This window comes from Phyllobates terribilis, unplaced genomic scaffold, assembly GCF_046119375.1.
Source record: "Phyllobates terribilis strain yellow unplaced genomic scaffold, ASM4611937v1 Scaffold_4__5_contigs__length_816908805, whole genome shotgun sequence".
In the NCBI taxonomy this organism is placed as follows: Eukaryota; Metazoa; Chordata; class Amphibia; order Anura; family Dendrobatidae; genus Phyllobates; species Phyllobates terribilis.
This window is the reverse complement of record NW_027362764.1, coordinates 67,612,952-67,638,310: the sequence shown is the minus strand read 5'-3', so window position 1 is coordinate 67,638,310 and position 25,359 is coordinate 67,612,952. Positions and strand designations below refer to the sequence as shown.

The 25,359-nt window shown below is 44.7% G+C and overlaps 1 protein-coding gene across 2 annotated transcripts in view; it reads right to left on the bottom strand.

The window, feature by feature from the left end:
• Positions 1-304: 304 nt before the first annotated feature.
• STAM (signal transducing adaptor molecule) overlaps positions 305-25,359 on the bottom strand; it is a 65,573-nt gene continuing 40,518 nt past the window's right edge. The window contains exons 5-14 of one of the 2 annotated variants that reach the window (XM_073677465.1): positions 18,759-18,905; positions 18,444-18,534; positions 15,444-15,630; positions 13,832-13,926; positions 11,474-11,562; positions 8,631-8,718; positions 7,476-7,530; positions 6,508-6,661; positions 6,260-6,420; positions 305-4,391 (exon numbers count right to left, since the gene is read on the bottom strand). In XM_073677465.1, coding sequence (XP_073533566.1) covers positions 4,187-4,391; positions 6,260-6,420; positions 6,508-6,661; positions 7,476-7,530; positions 8,631-8,718; positions 11,474-11,562; positions 13,832-13,926; positions 15,444-15,630; positions 18,444-18,534; positions 18,759-18,905 — 1,272 coding nt within the window. In that variant the 3' untranslated portion in view covers positions 305-4,186. Of the gene's footprint in view, positions 4,392-6,254; positions 6,421-6,507; positions 6,662-7,475; positions 7,531-8,630; positions 8,719-11,473; positions 11,563-13,831; positions 13,927-15,443; positions 15,631-18,443; positions 18,535-18,758; positions 18,906-25,359 lie in introns of both variants that reach the window. The other variant, XM_073677466.1, reaches the window with a different exon arrangement.

Sequence of the window (25,359 nt, the reverse complement as noted above, 5' to 3'; positions counted from 1 at the left end):
AGATTCTCTTTAAGTAGAGTGTCGGACCCCAAATTAAATTATTTTCTGAACTGCATTACCATCAAAAATCCCTCTATTCTAGTCTTAAAAAATGTGAAGAAGAGTAAAGACTATTAAAAAGCCATGTACATCTGGCTGGTAAAGAAGGTGAACAAGTGATTTATTTGCCTGCAGTGCCTCCGCAGGAAAAATGAAGTATTAGATGGTTTGAATTAAAATCATTGAGCTTCACAAATGTGATGGGTCCTCCAAGCGAATCTTGATAGCTCTGGTTAGGACCCTAAACAAGGGACCCACTGTTCTATTGTTTTTTTTTTTTTTTTCAAAGTTAGGGTGTTAGAAAATGGGTTTTCTAAACTCAATAATATCTTTAAGTATGATGGTATTAGAAAATGTAAAAAAAAAACAAAAGTAAAGAAGCTGTATGGCGGTATGAGAATGTAAAAAAACAACAGTAAAGAAGCTGTATGGTGGTATGAGAATGTAAAAAAAACAACAGTAAAGAAGCTGTATGGTGGTATGAGAATGTAAAAAAAACAACAGTAAAGAAGCTGTATAGACGACATTATGACCAGCATATATGCCACTTCTGTGCCAGGCAAAGTTACGCACAGAAGAGGTTGGGGGTTAGTGTCCGGTAAAAGTCCTCTCATCGGCGCTATGTACGAGACTAGCCACAGATTTACACTTATTCTCTGTGCTTGGTTTATGCAAAAGCAGAACAGTCCCAGTCACAAAAACAGCACATCAATGAGATTTTAGTCTGCCATTAAGTACATAGAATCCCTTCCATCAATATAAAAAGTAACAAAAAATCCAGTAAAACCACTAAACATCGTATAATCTACATCAAGTTCTTATACAGAGATAGCGGTGGCAGCGTAACTAATACTGACGTCATATTACTACAGGTCACTAGAGATGACATTACAGGGGTCGCCAGGGGCTGAAGAATAGAGATTTCCATCTCATTATCTGAGACTGATGTGATAACCATCATTCAGGTCCAGTAGCTTGTGTTCATATTCCCTGCAGCACCTCCGCAGGTAAAAGGAAGTATTACACAATTAAGTATGAAATAAATGGCATTGAAATTACAGAAAAAAAAAAAAAGTTCTAGGTCAAGCAACTCGAAATTTCATGAGTTTTCTAGCACAAGTTTACACAAGTCTCCCTCATTGTATGGCTGTGCGTTAACAGAAAAGCGAAAAGTCTGAGCTCTAACTTTGCGAACCAGGGAATGTAGGTGCTAATCCATTATGTGGGCGCCATTTTTGCACCTATTGAAGAACTATGGGAGGTTGGGCTTTGTTGTTCGTAAATAAGACTTTGGGGCACAGCCCCGTTCATCTACTATGGACGCGTTTGGCTCCCCCTCAGTATCGGAAATGGTGGAGGACAGATTGGCTCCCTCGAAATAACATGACTCGGGTTCCTATCCCCAGGCTGATCCCATCTTAGAGCAAGTTCAATGAAGCACCCTTAGTGCAAGCATCACCATTACTCGGAGGTGGCAACAAAGTGAAGATGCCAACCCCCAAAAGTGTGTCCCCAAGGCTCATAACCTGTTTGGTCCATTTTTTCCAAAAGGGAAGTGTCCAGATGATGAAAAAGTAATAATATGTCCATTACAGGTGGACAGCAAGATGTATGGGAGATTGGGCTTTGCAGTGGACATACAGAAAACACTTTGGAGCACAGCCCCGTTCATCCATTATGGACACATGCTTGGCCCACACAGTTTCAGAAGTTGTAAAGGACAAATTGGCTCCCAGAGATAAAGGCACTTGGGTTCCGATCCTCAGACGGTTCCCACCTTAGAGCAAGTTGATTAGACCCTCAATACGAGCATCATTAACATTCTGGAGGACAACCCCCAAGGAATGGAGTCCGACCTCCAAAGAGTGCTGCCAAGGCTTAGACCCTGTCAGAGCAGTTGGTCCAATTCTTCCAAAAGGAAAGTAGTGTCCAGATAATGGAAAAGTACCAATATGTGCATTACAAGGTGGAGAACAATGACCCCTATTCTTCAGCTCTGGACAACCCCTTTACATGGTAGGAGATCAAGCCATTCAGGATATTGGTGTTATATATATATGATATAGGTGATCACGCACAGACATTTCTAATGACTTGAGACGATAACGGAACAAAAATCACAAAACATAAACGGATGTTGGCAAAAACTGAATTCTGCTAATTTTACCCGAGTAAAGAAATAACTTATTTACTAAATTAAACATTTCTATACAAGTGTATTATATCTATGTACAGGTGTAACTATGAAAGACAGATTCACAGAAAATTCATGGGAGTTTCAGTCATTTGAGAATAAGAGTTGATTTTTTTTTTAAATGATCCCTTTGATTTAAAAAGAGGTAAAAAAACAAACCAAAAACACAAATCATGACCTATTGTACAGACCGGAAAAAAATAGATATTTACCTAATCCTTCTTTGGTGTAAAACGTCTTGTAACATTACTCACAAAAGTCTATAGGGGTTTTCTGACGTAAAAACATTATGAAAAGTCGTAAAACTTTTTTTTTTTTTTTTGTTGTTGCGACTGTCAAAGTTTTCACACTAGTTACCTAAGTGAGCCAACCGGGGGCGGGACAGTGCGAACCCAAGCCAATAAATTCATCAAAACTTGTGGCATAAGTTACGCCAGAAATGTTACTCCAGTCACTATGAAACACTTGACTCAACGAACTGGCGCCTATAGTGTTTTACTAGTAAAACTTATTACGATGCTTCAAGATATACTACCCGTGGTCGCAACGATGCACTAAATGATTACAAAAAAGGAACGGCTCTTGTCCTTTGTCTGATATCACGGGTTAGACCTATTCCCTTAAATGGAGCCCAGCCCATTAAAAATTTGTTGGTGTTATTAGTGAAAAAAATAAAGGATCAGTTTTTTTAATCTCAGACAACTTGAGAGGGATTGCCCAGGATTAGTATTCTGTGGAATGGTATAAATAAACCTTTTCCAAACTCTTCTCTTCATTCATGTAGTCCTCAGCAGTCTTTTGTGCGGCATGTGATCGCTGCAGCAAAGGTAAACATTTACATGACTGCTGCAGTCAATCACTGGCCTTACAGGGCGTTCTACCTGTGTGTACAGCATGAGAATGATAATTCTAGTGATTGGCTGCAGGGATCACCTGAACGTAAGGCAGGTGATCGCTGCAGCATAGGAAACAAAGGACGGCCAGGAACAACAACCCTGGAGTAGTAGTAGTGTGTTCTTACTCTATTTATGCATTTTTGATGCGTTTTTTTTCTGTGCATCAACGCACCAATTCCGCACTTATAAATTTGTTTTTTTTACATGCAGTGGGCATGAGTTTTTTCCGCTTCTGCTCAAAATGCTAAATGCGTCTTTTCTGCACCAAAAAAACAACAAAAAAAGCAGCCTTTACGCTGAGCTGAGTAACCAACCATATGGCCCACCGTAGTTGCCAAGCCACTTTTCTGAAGTCCTGTAAAGTGGTGAGAAGATGGGCGACAATAATTAATGGAGCCCCCAACTGATAGAACGGGTTATTAGGATCCATCAAAGGATGACAAAGAATAATAAAAGAGTTTTTGGTGTGTCAATGTCCCGTAAAACAAAAAATAACAGCAAATGGTTCCTTGATGCTCCACACAACCCAATGTCCCCTAGAGGACACCAACCCTGGACCTTCACTGTAATACCAGACCCCATCGATCACACGTATCCATTGACTCAATGAGACCAAAGGTAAAAGATGTCGAAAATCAATTATGTAATTGGTCAATCGGAAGTCGAAATTCTCACGCAGCAGACAAAAAAAAAAAGGACATCTGTGCTACATGTGATCCTACAGAGTATCATGTACAATACGAGAGATACCACAACCGTGTGGAAGTACATGGTCACCAGGAATAAAACACCAGTATGTCACTAATTACTCATCACGAATTGGCGGCGTAACGAGAACTTCAGAAATGTCCGCAAACCGTACCGCAGCGTCGGCTAGATTCTCTCTTTATAGTGTATTATACAAGGGGTTCAATGGGACGAATATCTGTGGAGCCTAAACCTCGGCTTAATAAACCGGCTAATAGAGAAATTCAAAAAGGCAAGGTCTAATAATGGGGGGTGGTGACGGTACGAGTGTTACATAGGTGCTACAGCTAAGAGTCCGGGCTGCCGGGGCTTATAGAAGAGCCTTCTGGGAGTAGTTCTGTGGTTGATCTTGGCTGGCTGAGGATGGTGAGAGAGTAGTAGAAGGTAGTGTATAGTTTGGGACTTGGGACATGTTCGTACCAGTCTGATAAATAGGGAGGTCAATGGCAGCAGCGGTAGGATTTGGCGTGTATCCTTGCGTTGGCCCAACATACGCGTTTCCGGCAATTGCGAGCCTGAAAGACAAGAACGAAGGAGAGAAATATAATAGTTAGGATTTGTTATTAGGAATTACCACCCTCTCAAAGAAAAATAGTAGCAAAAACTTTCCACTGGTCAAAGTTTCAATATCTGTGGTCACTGATTGAAAACCCTTGAGAATTTCCTATGGCCACAATCATGGTGCACATTTAGCATCTGTACTATAGCTGCTGACGGTGGGTTATATGGGTCAAAGGGATCCATGATGTTGATAGTGTTGGTCAGTGGAGTCACAATGAAGCTGAACATAACAGATCAGAGTTGAGCTTTATAGCAGAGCCCAGTAGAGCTGCAGATACCAGGTGACTCACAAGTAGAGATGCAGCGGAGTTAAGCGGTGTAGCAGAGCCCAGCGGCACAGCAGTGCTGGGGATGTCAGATGACGCTCAAGTTGAGATGCAACAAAGTTGAGCTTTGTATCAGAACCCAGCGGCAAAGCAGAGCTGGGACTGTCAAGGGACTCACAAGTAGAGATGTAGCGGAGTTAAGTTTTTCTGCAGCGCCTGGAAGCACGGCAGTGCTGGGGAATGTCAGGTCTCTCACAGGTAGACATACAGAAAAGTAAAGCTTTGTAGCAGAGCCCAGCAGCACAGCATAGCTGGGGAATGTCAGGTGTCTCACAGGTAGATATACAGCAAAGTTAAGCTTTGCAGCAGAGTCCAGCGGCAAAACAGAGATGCAGATGTCAAATGACTCACAATTTGAGATGCAGCAAAGCTGAGCTTTGTAGCAGAGAGCCCAGCAGCACAGCAGACCTGGGGAATGTCAGGTGACGCACAGGTAGAGATGCAGCAGCTTTACGCTTTGTAGCAGAGCCCAGCGGCAAAGCAGAGCTACTCACATGTGAGCTAAATGCATCTGCAAGAAATCTGTCTTCCGATCAGTTACTTTACTCATTATGAAGTGCCAGCAGTAGTTTTTTTTTGTAGTGTATTACACAAGCCTTGTTAAAGGAGTTGTCCGGTCAAAACCGATAAGTCTGCAGCCACTCTGTGTGACTGCAGACTTATGAAACCCTCCCCAGCGCACGCATTGCAAACAGTCAGAAAAAAATATCACTCCCTCGGAGAGGAGACAAAAAAAAAAAAAAAAAAGACACTGAACCCCAAAACGACACAGAATAGTACACACTAAAAGATGCCCAAGAATACGGCTTATACTGGGTCCAGATTTTGAAATAAGCAGAGTTGCACATGTTGGACCTCTGCTTCATTCCTTGTCAATGGGGCTGGTGGAGAAAGCAGAGCACAGGGCTCCATCTTTCCCAGCAGTCCTATAGACAATGAATTGAGTAGAGGTCAAGCACATGAGTGTTTACGTTCTCCCTGTGTTTGCGTGGGTTTCCTCCACGTTCTCCGGTTTCCTCCCACACTCCAAAGACATACTAATAGGGAATGTAGATTGTGAGCCCCAATGGGGACAGTGATGTTAACGTATGTAAAGCGCTGTGGAATTAATGGCGCTATAAAAGCGAGTAAAAAAACTAAAATAGACAACTTCTATAAACACACCACGGAATCTCAGAAGATGGAACCAGCACCTTCGAGCTTTCATCAATGCCATATAAAAGAAATTGGGACTGTACAAAAATGTGTTAAAGGGGTTGTCCAATAATTTTTATACATTTAAAAATAGGCTCTAAAACTTGAAAAAAAAAATGGGCACTCATCTGTGACCGCTGCAAGCAATTAGTTTGCCCAGATTGTCTGCAGCAGTCATATGACCCCTCCCGCCAGAGCAAAGAGATCGCCAGCAATGCTGAGGAGCTATGATACAGACATAGATATGGGAGAACATTATCGCTTGCATGCTGTGTAAAAGTATAAAAACATATTCACATTACTTATAGGAAGCTTGAGGTGACTGGCTGGGAAGTTCGGAGGCCGTAGGGAGCGCTGCGGCTATCGGGAGCTGTTCTGGGGGGACCGGGTAAGTCTGTATGGGGCCCATCTGCGTGTTCCCGCTAACAAGGTAAGTGGCGTTCGGATGTTGTCCTTGATATGTCTAAGTAGGAGGTAAGGAAATAAAATCAATAGAAAGTCGCTTCCTGCAGGAGAACATGGGGCATCGTCCACCCACAGATTACAGCACCTGCTGTGCAGGGCCCCCTGCTGGCGGCATGTAGTACTGCTGGTTCTGCATCTTGGCGTACATGGAGTACATGGGGTCTTCGTTCATTAGCTTTGTGTATAATGACAGCGCTTCCATCGCCTTGACGTTTAGTTCTGAAAGTTCAGAGTGTTTCCTGCAAAACAGCAAAGATGGGTCACGATACGGAGTTACATTCTCTGCACGAATTATATGAAACAAGACCAAATCATAGCTCATAAAAAGCCGCTGCCAATCACAGCGTTCCCCCTTCATCAGCTTCGACTTTTCTGGGATGGATTCCTACAAGATTTTGGAGACGGCTGTGGGAATTTTTGCCCCTTCATCCGGAAGGTCAGACCCAGATGTTGGCGGAGAGGTCGGGCTCACAATCTCCGATCTGGTTTTTCCAAAAAGTGTAGGATGGGGCTGAGGTCCGGGCTCGGTCATGTTCTTCCACCCCAAACCTTCCCAATAATATCTATATGGACCTTGTGCACTGGGCACAGTCATGGGGAACAGAAAAGAGACTTTTACAAATTTTTCCTACAAAATACGCTGTCCAATGAAACATTAAGATTTCTCTCCACTAGAAATATGGGGCCGACCCCTGAAAAACATCCCCATAGTATTATCCCGCGTCCACCACCATGTACAGCAGGCACAATGCAGTTAGGGGGGCAACGTTTTCCTGGCATTCACCAAACCCAGACTCCTAAATAAGACCCTGGATAGATAGGATAATAGAAGATTGGTGGGGGTCCCGCACTCCCACCGATCAGCAGCCCCATTTGAAATTCAAAGTTTTACATCTGGACACCGCTGCAGCAAAAAAACAGCTGCCGGTGTTGGACACCCACCGATCTGGAATTGATGACCTATCCCGTGAATAAATCATCAATACCGTATGCCCGGACAACCCTTTTAAGGCTTTATTATATCAATATACCCAGCGCAGAGATTCAACTGACCTGTCAATATCTTCCAGCTTTTCATCAATCATTGGCCCCATCTGGTGACAGGCAGCTATGAATAAAGAGCGTAACAAGCAGTAAATTCAATTTATAACACAGTCTATGCACAATACATAAAAAAAGTATTCTGGAGCATCTTTCCTTAGAGCCAACCCTCATGGAAATAAATTAATATGATCAGTTGTGGGTGTAACACTGAGCACTCTCAAAAGGGGTCCTCAAATTAAAGGGAATGGTAACATCTGGTTGCCCCATTTATTTACACCTATTCAGGAGGAATAACAGGAGAAGTATTGCATAAATGTTGATTATTGGGGGATGCAAAGATTTTCTACATAGAGGAGTCAGGAGTGGCGACAAGTCACCTGCATGGGAGAACTTTCTATTGTGCACAGAGCGGACATGACAAATGAGACAACGGGTGTGTAAAGAGGTAAATTAAGTTGGGAAGTCTGAATGTAAACGCGTCAATAGCGCTGACAAATGACTGCGATTATGTCCGGACCGGGGAGCCAGACAAACCAATCCATCACCAGTCCCCCGACAGCAGATCACTGGTGAAGGTTACACTTTTCAATATTAGACAGCCATACACTGCACTGTGCAGCGCCGCCCGTTTACAGCCGGGGATATGTGCTGCAAGTTCCTACAAGCCTATTTCACACTTTACTTAAAAGGATATGAACACCTTCCAGAACATTTATTCTTTAACCCAAATTTAATGATTTGGGCATGAATATAATCTTTATAGATGGGTTTCATTAAAAAAATGTTGCGCCGTTTGGCCCTTTTTGCTTCCTTGCACATTGCTGGCCGCAGAAGAATCTGTAAATGAGCTCAAAAGAGTGAGATTGTAACACTTACTTTTAGCTATTTCTGAACTACTCGGTGCTGATTTATGACCGTAGACCACATCAAAGTGGAGCTCAACTTTGATGTGGTCATAAATCAGCTGAGAGGAGCTGAGAAAAAGACAAATAAAAAAGTTACAAGCTTTTTCAGAAAGAGCTCAACAAAAGATTCCCAGTTCTTGTAAATGTGACTTTCAAGCATAAAATAACAGTAGTGTGGGATCTAAAGTAAGCGAAAATGGCCGATCATCAAGGGGACATTCTTTTAGAAAGGAATAAACTTGGTCTTGTCCACGCTCACCCTCAAGGTGAATAAGACCTGCTGGATCTGGTAAACCATCGGTGGGATCCGCGCTCTGTAACATCTGTAGTAACTGATCCATTTTTTCCTGCAGAGACAAGAAAATGGAAGAATTAATGGATTTGTAACTGGCAAAAATTAACCCAAATTACGTGTGGCCCAAAGTAAAATGGTCACTGCGGTTTCAGCTAACTTAGTCCACTGCAAAAACTACCTAAAAAAATCCAAAGTGCCCGCCACTGGGAATCTCCTTTCTGACTAACTTTGGGATCCGACAATTGTTTGAAAAATGAGAAGATCTTGGAGAAAGGACTGAGCCTCAAAAATGGCGTCAAATATAGCAAAAATGTACTTGGATCCACGGTGCACTTGCAGCTGAGACATGCACCAAGATCTTTTAGAGGCGAGCGCGAGGGACTCGTCAGCAAGATTTCCCACTCCAAACTATCGATATCTGCATGTTGCACTTTCAAAGACAAGTCTGGCAATACCTTTACATGACCAGTCCATTCCTCCATTTCTGACAAATCAGTATTTTAATTGATATGGAAATGAGGGTGAAGGACTATGGTAGATCTGAAGCCCCTGTCACTCCAGCTCTACTCCCCACACATTGCCAACTCCTTTTGCCTGAATGACAGCCTCTATGCTGTGTGACTTCAGGCCAAAGAGCCGTCAATCAAGCAAGAAGAGGCTGCACGATGAACAGAGCTGGAGTGACAGAGGCTTCAAAAACCATTTCATATCAATTCAAACACGGATTTCTCAGTTATGGAGGAGTGGATTGGTCATGTAAAGGTATTGCTGGATTTCTTCTTGAAAGAGCCACATTAGCATATAAATAGTTTAGGGTGTGAAATCCTGCTGACAGGAATGAATCTGGCACATTTTACTTCTGCAGACCATGAATCAAGACTGCAGTACAAAACGCCAGTGGCCATCTCTCCCGCTGGCGGGAGGCACAGAGCTGCCATGCTTCTCGCTGGCAGGAGTCACAGAGCTGCCATGCTTCTCGCTGGCAGGAGTCACAGAGCTGCCATGCTTCTCGCTGGCAGGAGGCACAGAGCTGCCATGCTTCTCGCTGGCAGGAGGCACAGAGCTGCCATGCTTCTCGCTGGCAGGAGGCACAGAGCTGCCATCCTTCTCGCTGGCAGGAGTCACAGAGCTGCCATGCTTCTCGCTGGCAGGAGGCACAGAGCTGCCATCCTTCTCGCTGGCAGGAGGCACAGAGCTGCCATCCTTCTCGCTGGCAGGAGGCACAGAGCTGCCATCATTCTCGCTGGCAGGAGGCACAGAGCTGCCATCCTTCTCGCTGGCAGGAGGCACAGAGCTGCCATCCTTCTCGCTGGCAGGAGGCACAGAGCTGCCATCCTTCTCGCTGGCAGGAGGCACAGAGCTGCCATCCTTCTCGCTGGCAGGAGGCACAGAGCTGCCATCCTTCTCGCTGGCAGGAGGCACAAAGAGGCCATCCGTCCCATTGGTGGGAGGCATCGAGTGGCCATCCGTCCCATTGGTGGGAGGCATCGAGTGGCCATCCGTCCCATTGGTGGGAGGCATGGAGTGGCCATCCGTCCCATTGGTGGGAGGCATCGAGTGGCCATCCGTCCCATTGGTGGGAGGCATCAAGTGGCCATCCATCCCATTGGTGGGAGGCATCAAGTGGCCATCCATCCCATTGGTGGGAGGCATCAAGTGGCCATCCATCCCATTGGTGGGAGGCATCAAGTGGCCATCCATCCCATTGGTGGGAGGCATCAAGTGGCCATCCGTCCCATTGGTGGGAGGCATCAAATGGCCATCCGTCCCATTGGTGGGAGGCATCAAGTGGCCATCCGTCCCATTGGTGGGAGGCATCAAGTGGCCATCCGTCCCATTGGTGGGAGGCATCAAATGGCCATCCGTCCCATTGGTGGGAGGCATCAAGTGGCCATCCGTCCCATTGGTGGGAGGCATCAAGTGGCCATCCGTCCCATTGGTGGAAGGCATCAAGTGGCCATCCGTCCCATTGGAGGGAGGCATCAAGTGGCCATCCGTCCCATTGGTGGGAGGCATCAAGTGGCCATCCGTCCCATTGGTGGGAGGCATCAAGTGGCCATCCGTCCCATTGGTGGGAGGCATCAAGTGGCCAACCGTCCCATTGGTGGGAGGCATCAAGTGGCCATCCGTCCCATTGGTGGGAGGCATCAAGTGGCCATCCTTCTCACTGGTGGGAGGCACATGGTGGCAAACAAATACTTTTCAAGAGACTGGCACATTTTTCCATGTGTGCGGGATGGTAAAAAGGAGCACATCAGAATTGTACCACTGGGAGGGGAATTTCCTGATTTTACAGTGAATCTGCCAGTAATCACCAGCAAGACCCATAGCAAACTCCATTTCACTTCCAAACTAAACTCAATAGGGGAAATTCACAACAAACATTGATAAAATCCTCAGGTTGATTCCTACTGCCGCCTCATCCCAGATCACCTGGATTCGATGCAGTAAAGTGTCATCCACTTTACTGCTTGGGCTGTGAAAGTCGGACATGAGCAGCTGAGTTGAAAGTGTTTACATTCAGCCATCCTCGGAGCAAATAACAGCTGATTAGTGGGGGCGCCAAGTGTTAGACCCCCACTAGTCTGCTATTGATGGCTTATTCAACAGAGGTCATTGTATTATGCCAGGACACAGCAGTCTGTGCTCTGACAGTGAAAGTCAAATGTGGAAAACTGGCCTCAGAGTTTAGGGAAAATTACAATTGACAAAGCGGTGTTGGTACCCCTCAGCAAAAACTAAGTGCCCCCTTCATCCCATCTCTCTCTGTACCATATATCACCCCGCCATCATGCATGAAGGCTTACCTCATCGATGTACACCGGCTCTGGCTCCGGTTCTATTGTCTCCACTTGGACTTCATCACTGAATTGGACCGTCTTCTTCTCAGTCTTCACTGGAGATAAAGACAAGAGTTTATGACATGATTATGGCGATAAAATAGAATACATTTGTGAAAATCTCAAAAATGTGTAAAAAAAAATAAAAAATGAATTAATGTGTGTGGCCATTTTTTGAGACCTGTAACTTTTTAATTTTTCCATTGACGGAGCCATGTGCCCACTTGTTTTTCGCATGGCAAGCTGACAAAACGGGCAATTTGACTTTTTTTTCTTACATTATTATTATTTTTTTTTATTACCACAGAATATAAAAGGGAAATGAAGGCCTCCTATGAAACGCAGGCCTTGCAGGAGTACCATGAGACCCATCGACTCCCTGCGAACGTGTTGCGGGAGGGCCAATAGGAATATTAAACGGCGTGTAACCCTGACTGCTTGCCTGAAATGCTGCTGCTGTGAGAGATTGACAGCAGCGTTTAAGGGTTTAAACAGGAGCAGCAATCAGAGCTAGCCCCGGTTGCTGCTGTTAGAGGCAGGTGCCGGCTGTATACGGTCCTGAGCCATAGACCAGCACCTGACATGTAATATATATGTCCATCACGTGTCGGAAAATACCGTAGTTAAATCATGTTAAGTTTAGTTAAGTTTACTACAAAAATATATTTGGTGTAGGCATTTACAGCGGGAAGCAATAAAATCTAATTTGGATATGGTCATAAAAAATAAAAAAAAATTAAAAAATGACAAAATTCATTGGAGATTTGGTAAATGATGAGAAAAAAAAAATCTACATTTTCCTGTGCCGATTTGTAACATATAATTTTACGCTTTTTTTTGGGACACAGGTTACACCAAAAACTAAACGTCTGCACCTGACAGGATCCGAATCTCTCAGTGGTGCAGCCCAGTCTTTGAGCCTCTAAATTGACACGACAGACTGGCAACAAAGAAGTAAAATAAGAAATAACATTTACGCTAAGACTTGTATCAGTCACCAGATTTCACAATACAGAACTGCGTGTATTACTGAAGAATCTCTCAGACCTGATGATGCTGGTGTACTTGCTGTGAAACTCAGTCAGAATGGTTGCATAATCACTTTTGAAAATGTTTCTCTCCTGATATAACCCCTTGTCGAAATGTGCCTTATGAAGCAGGCCCTTTATGAAGCAGGCCCTTTATACAGCCGGCCCTTTATGCAGCCGGCCCTTTATGCAGCCAGCATTCGAGAGTAATTGCTGCGATCACAGCTAGCTCTGATTCCAACAGTCCAAATCCTTAACCGCTGCAGTCAATCATGACAGCGCTGCTGTCAATCGTGACAGTGCCCGCCTCTATGAAACATGATCATGAGGTACTGAAGGATTGCCACGGGCTCTGTCGCCGCCCCCTTGGTGCTCTTGTGAAGCTCAGCCGCAGGCTAGGTTTCAGAGGAGACTATGATTTTCACTATATAATGAAATACTGATGTTTTACAGTATATAGTGCAAATCACAGGTTCAAGTCGCATTGGGGAGCTAACAAAAAAAACAAAAAGAAATGTAAAGTGGAAAAAATAAAAAATATAAAAATTAAAATCCCACTTTTACCCATTTAGAAAATAAAGAAATAATTTAAAAAAAATAGCATATCCATTTTTTCTGCGCCTGTAATAGTGCAATCTATCAATATCCATAAGGTAAAGGCAGCGAAGGGTAAAAAAATAAAATTGAAAAGTCAGAATTGTTATTTTATTTGGTCACAGCAGCTCCCCCTACAAATACAGTACAAAAATACATGTTCAATCTCTGCACAGTCATTATAGAAAGCTCCAAATTGACAGGAATAACACTAATACCCAGTTGTCAGACCATTCATATATTTCCAGGAGGAACAACAGAGAAACTGCCCAACCAGAGTTCTAATAAAAGATGCCCCAGAATTGTTATTTCATGGGGAAAATAAATAATTAATTACTAAAGCCGACATGTCAGGAGAATCTTATATTACAAGGCATTGTGCTGTTCCTGCTATTCCTCCTGGAAACGAATGAATGTTCAGATAAATGGAGTGTCCCTACGTCTCTATTAGACCAGGTATCAGTTCATTCAGACTTTTCCAGGAGGAATAACAGAGGGATAATACAATGCAGAAGTGTAAGAAACGATGATCCAGACTTGTTAACTGATGAATGGCCCAGAACAGACATGTCAGGGGCTGACAGGGTCTATCTAAATAACTAGATGGCGCCCCCTACAGATCCCTGAGAGCAGAGCTATCACCAATGTCAGAAGACGGAGTAAAACCAACCAACCGGATGGAAAAGATTGGCTGAGGACTTACTCATTTCCGGCTCCGCTGTCAGGTCGGCGGTGACAAAATTTGAGGGAAATAATCCAATTCCTTCGCTCGTCTCTCCTTTCCACCAGTTTGGGTCACTGAAATAAATGTATAGGTGTTACACGCGCTCCCTGCTAGGAGGGGACCATACCGGATCCTAATGGCCTTTAAGTTGTATGTACTTCAAGACTCTAAAATACTGAGGGGGCACGCGGATCTCAGCAGCCTGGCATAGCGGGATGGGGGGGGGCACGCGGGTCTCAGCCGCCTGGCATAGCGGGGCGGGGAGGCACGCGGATCTCAGCCGCCTGGCATAGCGGGGCGGGGGGGCACGCGGATCTCAGCCGCCTGGCATAGCGGGGCGGGGGGGCACGCGGATCTCAGCCGCCTGGCATAGAGGGGCGGGGGGGGCACGCGGATCTCAGCCGCCTGGCATAGCCGGATGGGGGAGGTGGGGGGGGTCACGCGGATCTCAGCCGTCTGGCATAGCAGGACGGGGGGCACGCGGATCTCAGCTGTCTGGCATAGCAGGACGGGGGAGGGGCACGCGGATATCCCAACAAATACACAGAATTGCGGCTTAAGCCGAGAGCACTCATCCGACATTCAAGGTCTGAGCATGGTCTGGACACCCCCCGCTGGTCTCCACCTTGGGTGGTCCGGACAACGCAACGACCACGAATGTCAGAAGTCTGATTCTGGCCATAAGGAGAACCAACTGGGGCCTTTAAGTTGTATGTGCTTCAAGACTCTAAAATACTGAGGGGACACGCGGGTCTCAGCTGCCTGGCATAGCGGGATGGGGGGGCACGCGGGTCTCAGCCGCCTGGCATAGGGGGACGGGGGGCACGCGGATCTCAGATGTCTGGCGAAAACTGTCAATCAGCAGCGGAAGGAGCTCATGAATATGCCGGATTCCTGACTACAGTGATGGCTGCTCCCTGGACTCCTGCTCCAGCGGCATACAGCAATTGTGCAGGATCAGAGAAACATGACAGCTTTCTTCTACTCCAGTCTATAGGTTGTGTCCGGTATCGAAACTCAAGTCTCAGAGACATTAGTGGGACTGAGTTGCAATACCACAGACAACCTGTAGAAAGGCGTGGTGCTGTTTCTGGATGAAAGCGGCCATGTTTTCTCATCCCAGACAGCTCATTAAAGCTTATGTCTCACAATTCTTGGTCAATCATATGAATTGTACTTATAATGAGGCCAGAATATTCCGAAAAAGGGGTACGCTCTACTAATATAGAGATAAGCAGCGATTTCTGCTAAAGGGGTCTTCTCCTCCCATCACTGAGAGATGTCATCACTGCTCCCAGTGTGTTATTTGTCTGCAGCGCTAATGTCACGCCCATAGCGCTGCAGCCAATCGGTGAGCTCAGTGCTCATGCCATCATTTTTTAGCTCACCTGTTGGCAGCAGACAAAAATAGACACTGGCCGGGCAATGGTGGAGACTAAGCACTGGACCTGGGAACGGTGAGTAATGCACAGTTTTTTGTGGGTAGGACTTTTCCAAAACCCCTTTAATGACCTGCAGGATAATCTATTTACCTTCGTATCTCTAAATCTAGTGGACGGTCCCTTTTAGGGACTGAGGCCTCGGTCCTCACCTGTCATCCAGCACAGTGACTATTTCACCCGCTTTAAACGTCAGCTCGTTATCCTCAGCGGCTTCAAAGTCGTAGATGGCCTGCACCTTCCGGCCTTCGGGCTTGTGACTGGACAGGAAGCTGGAGCTCGGGTACAGAGCGGACACCGCGCCGGGTGGTTTCTGTTCTTTCAGAGATAATTCGATTGCTGCAATGTAACAGAAGTACAGTCAGAGGTCTCCATCTCTCGGCGACTGCGCGGCGGGACCCTGCCCCAAATTCTCACTTATTAGTCCCTTCCGCGAGTCAGAAGTGATAATATCCTACATTAACAGAGTGTAAAAAATATTTTGTTTCAACTTTCAAGATCCATAAATTTTCTTTTAACGATCTCCGGGCTGATGGGGGATTTAACGGGACCCTTTAAGGATCTAGCCACTTATATGCCTTTGTCAAAGACTGAGCTGGAGCAGAGAGGACTTATAGGAGCTCCTGAACGGGCTCTACGCACCCAAAATGTCGGGCGTAAGTCACATTCGAGAAGATATACTTTGTATATATAGGACCATCTGGTTTTTGGTTTGTTTGGTTATTTTGTCCTCCAGCACGGTGCGGAAACTGATGGCAGAAACGATCCCGTTAATTTATATAGGATCGTTTCAGCAATCTGGCATCTAAGGGGTCCGGCTCAGGTGTAAGAAAAAATTGTCCAGACAACGAATAATAATAATTTTCCCAGTATGACTGGACGAAACGTTCCGTGCACCAGCTAAGAGTTTCTGAAGTTGGATCAGCACCTTAAAGGGGTTGTTGAGATGCGAGAATACATTTAGGCCGCCATTAACGGCATTTTTCATGCAATACTCTTTGTATGTATGGGGGATATCTGTTGCGCATGTATGGAGCGGGGTCAGGGATGGAGCCCGCTCCATATACTGCAGGTGCCAGAACCTGCGGCAACGATTGGGGCTAGCTCCATTTGTCGCCGTATAACCACTTAGATGCCCACTGGTAATTGCTGACAGTGGTGGTTAAAGTATTAGATCGTGAGAAGATGTGGTCAAGGTTCAAGTCCCGAAGAATTGCTATAAAACTACCAAAAAATAAAGTAAAAAAATAAATACTGTATTTTTCAGACTATAAGATGCACTTTTTTCCTCCAAAATTTTGGAGGAAAGTAGGGGGTGCGTCTTATAGTTCGATATACATAAATACTGTGGCTGTGGGTGGTGGGGGAAGCGACAGCGGCGGAGTAGCGGAGAACTGGAGGCAGCAGCTGCCTGCTGCAGCCTACACTGTGCCCGCTACTAAAGAAAATGAATATTCACTGCTCCCCACGCCCATGGGCATGGGGAGAGGTGAATATTCATTTTCCTTAATAGCCGCAACACTGAGCCTGCAGGGCGGCTCCTGCTATGTATGGCACCCTTCATTCCTGTATGTATGGCCTCCCTCATCCCTCTTCCTGGTATGTATGGCCCCCCTCATCCCCTTTTGCTAGTACGTATGGCCCCCCTCATCCCCTTTTGCTAGTACGTGTGGCCCCCCCTCATCCCTTCTGCTCGCACGCGTGGGCCCCCCCCCCCTCATCCCTTCTGCTCGCACGCGTGGGGCCCCCCCCTCATCCCTTCTGCTCGCACGCGTGGCCCCCCCCATCCCTTCTGCTCGCACGCGTGGGCCCCCCCCCCCCTCATCCCTTCTGCTCGCACGCGTGGGGCCCCCCCCTCATCCCTTCTGCTCGCACGCGTGGCCCCCCCCATCCCTTCTGCTCGCACGCGTGGCCCCCCCCCCTCATCCCTTCTGCTCGCACGCGTGGCCCCCCCCCATCCCTTCTGCTCGCACGCGTGGCCCCCCCCCTCATCCCTTCTGCTCGTACGCGTGGCCCCCCCCTCATCCCTTCTGCTCGTACGCGTGGCCCCCCCCCTCATCCCTTCTGCTCGTAGGCGTGGCCCCCCTCATCCCTTCTGCTCGCAGGCGTGGCCCCCCTCATCCCTTCTGCTCGTAGGCGTGGCCCCCCTCATCCCTTCTGCTCGTAGGCGTGGCCCCCCCAAATCCTTGTAGGCAGGGCCCCCCTCATCCTGGTAGGCATGGCCCCCCCCTCATCCTGGTAGGCATGGCCCCCCCCTCATCCTGGTAGGCATGGCCCCCCCCATCCTGGTAGGCATGGCCCCCCCCTCATCCTGGTATGCATGGCCCCCCCCTCATCCTGGTATGCATGGCCCCCCCCTCATCCTGGTATGCATGGCCCCCCCCTCATCCTGGTATGCATGGCCCCCCCCTCATCCTGGTATGCATGGCCCCCCCCCTCATCCTGGTATGCATGGCCCCCCCCTCATCCTGGTATGCATGGCACCCTCTCATCCCCATCACGCTGCACAGAAAAAAATAAACAATTATACTCACCTCCTCTCTCCTCCAGCGCTGTGTCCCGCTCTGTGCAGGAATAGTCACTGTACCCCACGCCGGGACTGCGTGCGTGGGGAGCAGTGACCATTCATTCTCCCTAATAGCGCGCACACTGTAGCTGCAGCGCGGCTCCTGCTGAGCTCGGCGGTCAGCGTGCCCGCTATTAAAGTCCATGAATATTCACCACTCCCATGGCCACATATAACAAGAAGGGGGGGGGGCCATATATACCAGGACTGGGGATATTAACAGAATTGGGGGACATTACCCCTATAAGTGTCAGCAGCAGACCCCCTCCCACTTAACAGGGCATCATGACCACATTTTTTGCTTAAGATTTTTTTTTCTATTTTCCTCCTCTAAAACCTAGGTGCGTCTTACGGTCTGGTGCGTCTTATAGTCCGAAAAATACGGTAAATCTGATCTGTTCACAACTGCATTATGGTTTTTGTCATACGGTAATATTTTTTTTTATGTGGAAATCCACTTTGAAAAGGGAAAATTTCCCTCATCTAAACACTGATTACCAGTCCACATAAAAGGTAAATGTATAAAACGATGCCATGTGCTGCTACTACACAGCAACGTAGGAGCAGAAATACAGGCAGAACTTGCCTTTAGCGAGATCTTCCTCCTCTTTCTTGGTGGCCACGGTTCCAGGGTCTTTAGTGACCAGCGCAGGTGACGCTTTAGCTTGTTCTGCCGCCTGTAAAATAAACATACAAGTCACAAATGTAGGAAACAATGGACTAGAAACAATGGACTACCCGCCGTCTAGAGGGCAGTCGGACTAGTTCCGGACTGTGCGCAAAACCTGGAATTGGGCATTTTTTTCAGCAGACGCTCCCCCCCAAACCAATAGTCCATTGCATATTTTCTTCCTGATTAATTATCCAAACAGGTGCGCCTTCGACCTAACCTGATATTTACCTGTGACCCAATGGCCGGGAAGGTCACTCCTTGTTCCTTCAGATTCTTGATCATTGCGGAAATGAGACTAAGTTGCGGATCGTTCTTGAATTCGTCCGCCCACTCTACCATCAACGCTTTTAACTTTTCACAAACTTTTGGGTGTCCCTGTAATAATAATGAAAAAAAGAATGGAGTCTCTCACGATAAAAAGATCAAAACTCCTTATTTCGCTCCTAACGCGTCCATGAATACGACCGGGCGCACAAGTCTATGCTCATCAATCTCAGCCCGACATTTCCTTCCTCTCAGATTTAATGAATTGTTAATTAAAGGGAAGTTATCAACATAAAATTGTATTCTGTTTTTATCTGATTATTTTATCTATTTTTATTTAGAAATCCATATAAAATCTTGAAATATTCCAGTGTTCAGAGGCCACTAAAGCAAAGCAAATAAGATGATAATTCCATGTTGTCAGCTATTTGTGTCGACTTGGACAAGGTCAACAGTCATATTTACGTCATATGTTGTGTCCCTGACTTTGATACGGGCTCCGGCGCTGAGCCTGCATATGACAGCTGATTTATTAAGTTGTCATGTGCCTTTAACAGGCGCGGGTGGATAGGTGCTCTGCACACGGCTGTTAACTAGTTTAATACCGCTGTCAATCTCTGAGGGCGCAAGAAAGTGCCAATGATTCCGCGCTCCTCCGGGTCAAACGAAGTGATGCAATACCCAGTGCTTGGTTAAGAATCCATTTACTTAGAAGCTAAAATAAGACGCGTTTCGTGGACGTCCTGGCCACTTCATCAGTGCATAGCTTGTGTCAGGTATAGCAAGGAGTGGACATATACAGTACATACCAAAAGTTTGGACACACCTTCTCATTTAAAGATTTTTCTGTATTTTCATGACTATGAAAATTGTACATTCACACTGAAGGCATCAAAACTATGAATTAACACATGTGGAATTACACTGTGTTCCAAATTATTATGCAAATAATATTTTCTCAGATTTTCCCAAATTACCTATATGAATTGCAGTCATTGTAATTTTCCAGTCAAATAACTATTAGAGTACAATTGAAAGGTTTTTGTACAAACTGCCTATGATAACAGTATATCTTTAAAAAAAATAAAAAACTCAAACTGCACTCAGAATGCATGTTCCAAATTATTATGCACAGCAGAGTTTTCAACCTTTACATTTTAATAAAGAACAAAAAAATGGTCATTTTTGAAATTATAAGCATTAGCAGGTTATTACACACTGAAATCAAACAGTTTTCAACTCAAAACTTTATTCTAGGTGATGTTACATTTGCACATAGGACCCCTTGTTAGAAAGGAGCTTCTGAACGCTCTCGTTCATTGAATTTGTCAGGTTTTGGATGGTTTCTGCTTTAATTGTTTTGCATGAGGACAGAATACCCTCCCAGAGCTGTTGCTTAGATGTGAACTGCCTCCCGCCATCATAGACACTCCTTTTGATGATGCTCCAGAGGTTCTCAATGGGGTTGAGGTCAGGGGAGCATGGGGGCCACACCATAAGTTTGTCCCCTTTTATGCCCACAGCAGTCAGAGATGCAGATGTGTTATGTGCAGCATGAGACAGGGCATTATCATGCATGAAAATGATCTTGCTGGGGAATGCACGGTTCTTCTTCTTGAACCATGGCAGGAAGTGCTGTTTGAGAAACTCAACATACATTATGGAGTTCATCTTTACCCCTTCAGGGATCCTAAAAGGGCCGACAATCTCTCTCCCCATGATTCCAGCCCAAAACATTACTCCACCTCCTCCTTGTTAGCGCCGTAGCCGTGTTTGCATGGGGTGTCCATCAACCAGCCATCCTCCACTCCATCCATCTGGACCATCGAGATCATTTCATGCATGATAATGCCCCGTCTCATGCTGCACATAACACATCTGCATCTCTGGCTGATATGGGCATAAAAGGGGACAAACTTATGGTGTGGCCCCCATGATCCCCTGACCTCAACCCCATTGAGAACCTCTGGAGCATCATTAAAAGGAGTGTCTATGATGGCGGGAGGCAGTTCACATCTAAGCAACAGCTCTAGGAGGGTATTCTGTCCTCGTGCAAAACAATTGAAGCAGAAACCATCCAAAACCTGACAAATTCAATGGACGAGAGAGTTCAGAAGCTCCTTTCGAACAAGGGGTCCTATGTGCAAATGTAACATCACCTAGAATAAAGTTTTGAGTTGAAAACTGTTTGATTTCAGTTTGTAATAACCTGCTAATGCTTATAATTTCAAAAATGACCATTTTTTTGTTCTTTATTAAAATGAAAAGGTTGAAAAGTCTGCTGTGCATAATAATTTGGAACATGCAGTTTGAGTGTTTTATTTTTTTAAAAATATACTGTTATCATAGGCAGTTTGTACAAAAACCTTTCAATTGTACTCTAATAGTTATTTGACTGGAAAATTACAATGACTGCAATTCATATAGGTAATTTGGGAAAATCTGAGAAAATATTATTTGCATAATAATTTGGAACACAGTGTATATACTTAACAAAAAAGTGTGAAACAACTGAAAATATGTCTTATATTCTAGGTTCTTCAAAGTAGCCACCTTTTGCTTTGATGACTGCTTTGCACACTCTTACATAGTAACATAGTAACATAGTTTTTAAGGTTGAAGGAAGACTAAGTCCATCTAGTTCAACCCATAGCCTAACTTGTTGATCCAGAGGAAGGCAAAAAAAACCATGTGGCAAACACTAAGCTCCACATTGGGGAAAAAAATTCCTTCCCGACTCCATACGACAATCAGACTAGTTCCCTGGATCAACGCCCTATCAAGGAATCTAGTATATATAACCTGTAATATTATACTTTTCAAGAAAGGCATCCATGCCCTTCTTAAATTTTAGTAGTGAATCACTCATTACGACATCATGCGGCAGAGAGTTCCATAGTCTCACTGCTCTTACAGTAAAGAATCCCCGTCTGTGATTATGATTAAACCTTCTTTCCTCCAGACGTAGAAGATGCCCCCTTGTCCCCGTCTCTGGCCTCAGAGTAAAAAGATCAGTAGAAAGGTCTTTGTACTGTCCCCTCATATACTTGTACATAGTAATAAGATCACCCCTAAGCCTTCTTTTTTCCACAGTAAATAACCCCAAGTGTAATAACCTGTCTTGGTATTGCAGACCCCCCACTCCTCTTAATAACCTTGGTCGCTCTTCTCTGCACCCGCTCTAGTTCAGCTATGTCTTTCTTATACACCGGAGACCAGAACTGTAAACAGTATTCTAAGTGTGGTCGCACTAGTGACTTGTATAGAGGTAAAATTATGTTCTCCTCATGAGCATCTATGCCTCTTTTAATGCATCCCATTATTTTATTTGCCTTTGCAGCAACTGCCTGACACTGGCCACTAAACGTGAGCTTGTCGTCCACCAATACACCCAGGTCTTTTTCAGTTACAGTTTTGCCCAGTGTTTTACAATTAAGCATATAATTATACATTTTATTTCCTCTGCCCAAGTGCATTACCTTACATTTATCCCCATTAAAGCTCATTTGCCATTTATCAGCCCAAGCTTCTAGTTTACATAGATCCTCCTGTAATATAAAATTGTCCTCCTCTGTATTGATTACCCTGCAGAGTTTAGGGTCATCTGCAAATATTGAAATATTACTCTGTATGCCCCCTACAAGGTCATTAATAAATATGTTAAAAAGAAGAGGGCCCAATACTGACCCCTGTAGTACCCCACTGTTAACTGAGACCCAGTCTGAGTGTTTTCCATTAATAACCACCCTTTGTTTCCTATCACTGAGACAATTCTTAACCCACATACATATATTTTCCCCTATCCCCATTGTTCTCATTTTATGTATCAACCTTTTGTGTGGAACCGTATCAAAAGCTTTTGAAAAGTCCATATACACAACATCCACGGCATTTCCTAGGTCCAGTCCGGAACTTGCCTCCTCATAAAAACTGATCACATTAGTTTGACAGGAACGGTCCCTCGTAAACCCATGTTGATATTGGGTCATGAGGTTATTCTTCTTCAGATACTCTATTATAGCATCTCTTAGGAAACCCTCCAGGATTTTACCCACAGTAGAGGTTAAGCTTACCGGCCTATAATTTCCAAGTTCAGTTTTTGTCCCCTTTTTGAATATTGGCACCACATTTGCTATACGCCAGTCCTGTGGTACAGACCCTGTTATTATGGAATCTTTAAAGATTAAAAATAATGGTCTATCTATGACGTTACTTAATTCCTGCAGTACTCGCGGGTGTATCCCATCCGGGCCCGGGGATTTGTCAACTTTAGTGATTTTTAGAAGCCGCCGTACTTCCTGCTGGGTTAAGCAAGTGACATTTAATGGAGAATTTTTGTTATCACTAATCATGTTTTCTGTCATGAGATTTTCTTGTGTAAATACGGTTGAAAAAAATCATTTAGCATATTGGCTTTTTCCTCATCCTCATCCACCATTTCACCCAGACTATTTTTAAGGGGGCCAACACTATCATTTTTTAGGTTTTTTACTATTTATGTAGTTAAAGAATATTTTGGGGTTATTTTTTTTTTTTTTGGCATTCTCTTGATGAGCTTCAAGAGGTAGTCACCGGAAATGGTCTTCCAACAATCTTGAAGGAGTTCCCAGAGATGCTTAGCACTTATTGGCCCTTTTGCCTTCACTCTGCGGTCCAGCTCACCCCAAACCATCTCGATTGGGTTCAGGTCTGGTGACTGTGGAGGCCAGGTCATCTGGCGTAGCACCCCATCACTCTCCTTCTTGGTCAAATAGCCCTTACACAGCCTGGAGGTGTGTTTAGGGCCATTGTCCTGTTGAAAAATAAATGATGGTCCAACTAAACGCAAACCGGATGGAATAGCATGCCGCTGCAAGATGCTGTGGTAGCCATGCTGGTTCAGTATGCCTTCAATTTTGAATAAATCCCAACAGTGTCACAAGCAAAGCCCCCCCACACCATCACACCTCCTCCTCCATGCTTCACGGTGGGAACCAGGCATGTAGAGTCCATCCGTTCACCTTTTCAGCGTCGCACAAAGACACGGTGGTTGGAACCAAAGATCTCAAATTTGGACTCATCAGACCAAAGCACAGATTTCCACTGGTCTAATATTCATTCCTTGTGTTCGTTATCCCAAACAAGTCTCTTCTGCTTGTTGCCTGTCCTTAGCAGTGGTTTCCTAGCAGCTATTTTACCATGAAGGCCTGCTGCACAAAGTCTCCTCTTAACAGTTGTTGTAGAGATGTGTCTGCTGCTAGAACTCTGTGTGGCATTGACCTGGTCTCTAATCTGAGCTGCTGTTAACCTGCGATTTCTGAGGCTGGTGACTCGGATAAACTTATCCTCAGAAGCAGAGGTGACTCTTGGTCTTCCTTTCCTGGGGCGGTCCTCATGTGAGCCAGTTTCTTTGTAGCGCTTGACGGTTTTTGCAACTGCACTTGGGGACACTTTCAAAGTTTTCCCATTTTTTCGCACTGACTGACCTTCATTTCTTAAAGTAATGATGGCCACTCGTTTTTTCTTTACTTAGCTGCTTTTTTCTTGCCATAGTACAAATTCTAACAGTCTATTCAGTAGGACTATCAGCTGTGTATCCACCTGACTTCTGCACAACGCAACTGATGGTCCCATCCCCATTTATAAGGCAAGAAATCCCACTTATTAAACTTGACAGGGGAGACCTGTGAAGTGAAAACCATTTCCGGTGACTACCTCTTGAAGCTCATCAAGAGAATGCCAAGAGTGTGCAAAGCAGTCATCAAAGCAAAAGGTGGCTACTTTGAAGAACCTAGAATATAAGACATATTTTCAGTTGTTTCACACTTTTTTGTTATGTATATAATTCCACATGTGTTAATTCATAGTTTTGATGCCTTCAGTGTGAATGTACAATTTTCAAAGTCATGAAAATACAGAAACATCTTTAAATGAGAAGGTGTGTCCAAACTTTTGGTCTGTACTGTATATACAAAAAATGTGAAAAAAACTGGTGCCAAAACAATGTGGCCGTTAAGGCAGAAAAATACAATCAATAAAAAGGCATGAATTTGAGTATCCATCAATGTATATATGCATCGGGAATAAAATATTACTAGCATGATTAAAAATTAATTAAAAACCGATATAGTTCAATGCAAGAAAAAAAAATATATAATAAATAATTTAAAAAATATATATATATGTATAATTCCTGAAGCGGGAATTGAACCTGTTGTATTGCGATCAACTGGATCATGTTTAGATCCTAATCATGGTACAACCCTCTAAGCCACGGGTGCTCATGTATATTGCGATTGATCTTGTTCTGATAGGAAGTAATAAACGGATATTAAAAGATATATCCAACATATGTACATACTAAACAAAATACATTTATTTATTTTTTATAATATTCTTCTTATAATAGAATATGTGATCGTATCTGTAACATGAATAATTTCTTTAGGAGTGTGTCCGTATTATCGGTGTAGAACTAGAGAATAGTCGTGCCGTGCGCATTAATGTCCACTAGGTGGTATGATGAGCACTGAAAGTGCAGACTACTGGGAACAGAACGCAATGATCATAAGAAGAAAGGAAACTT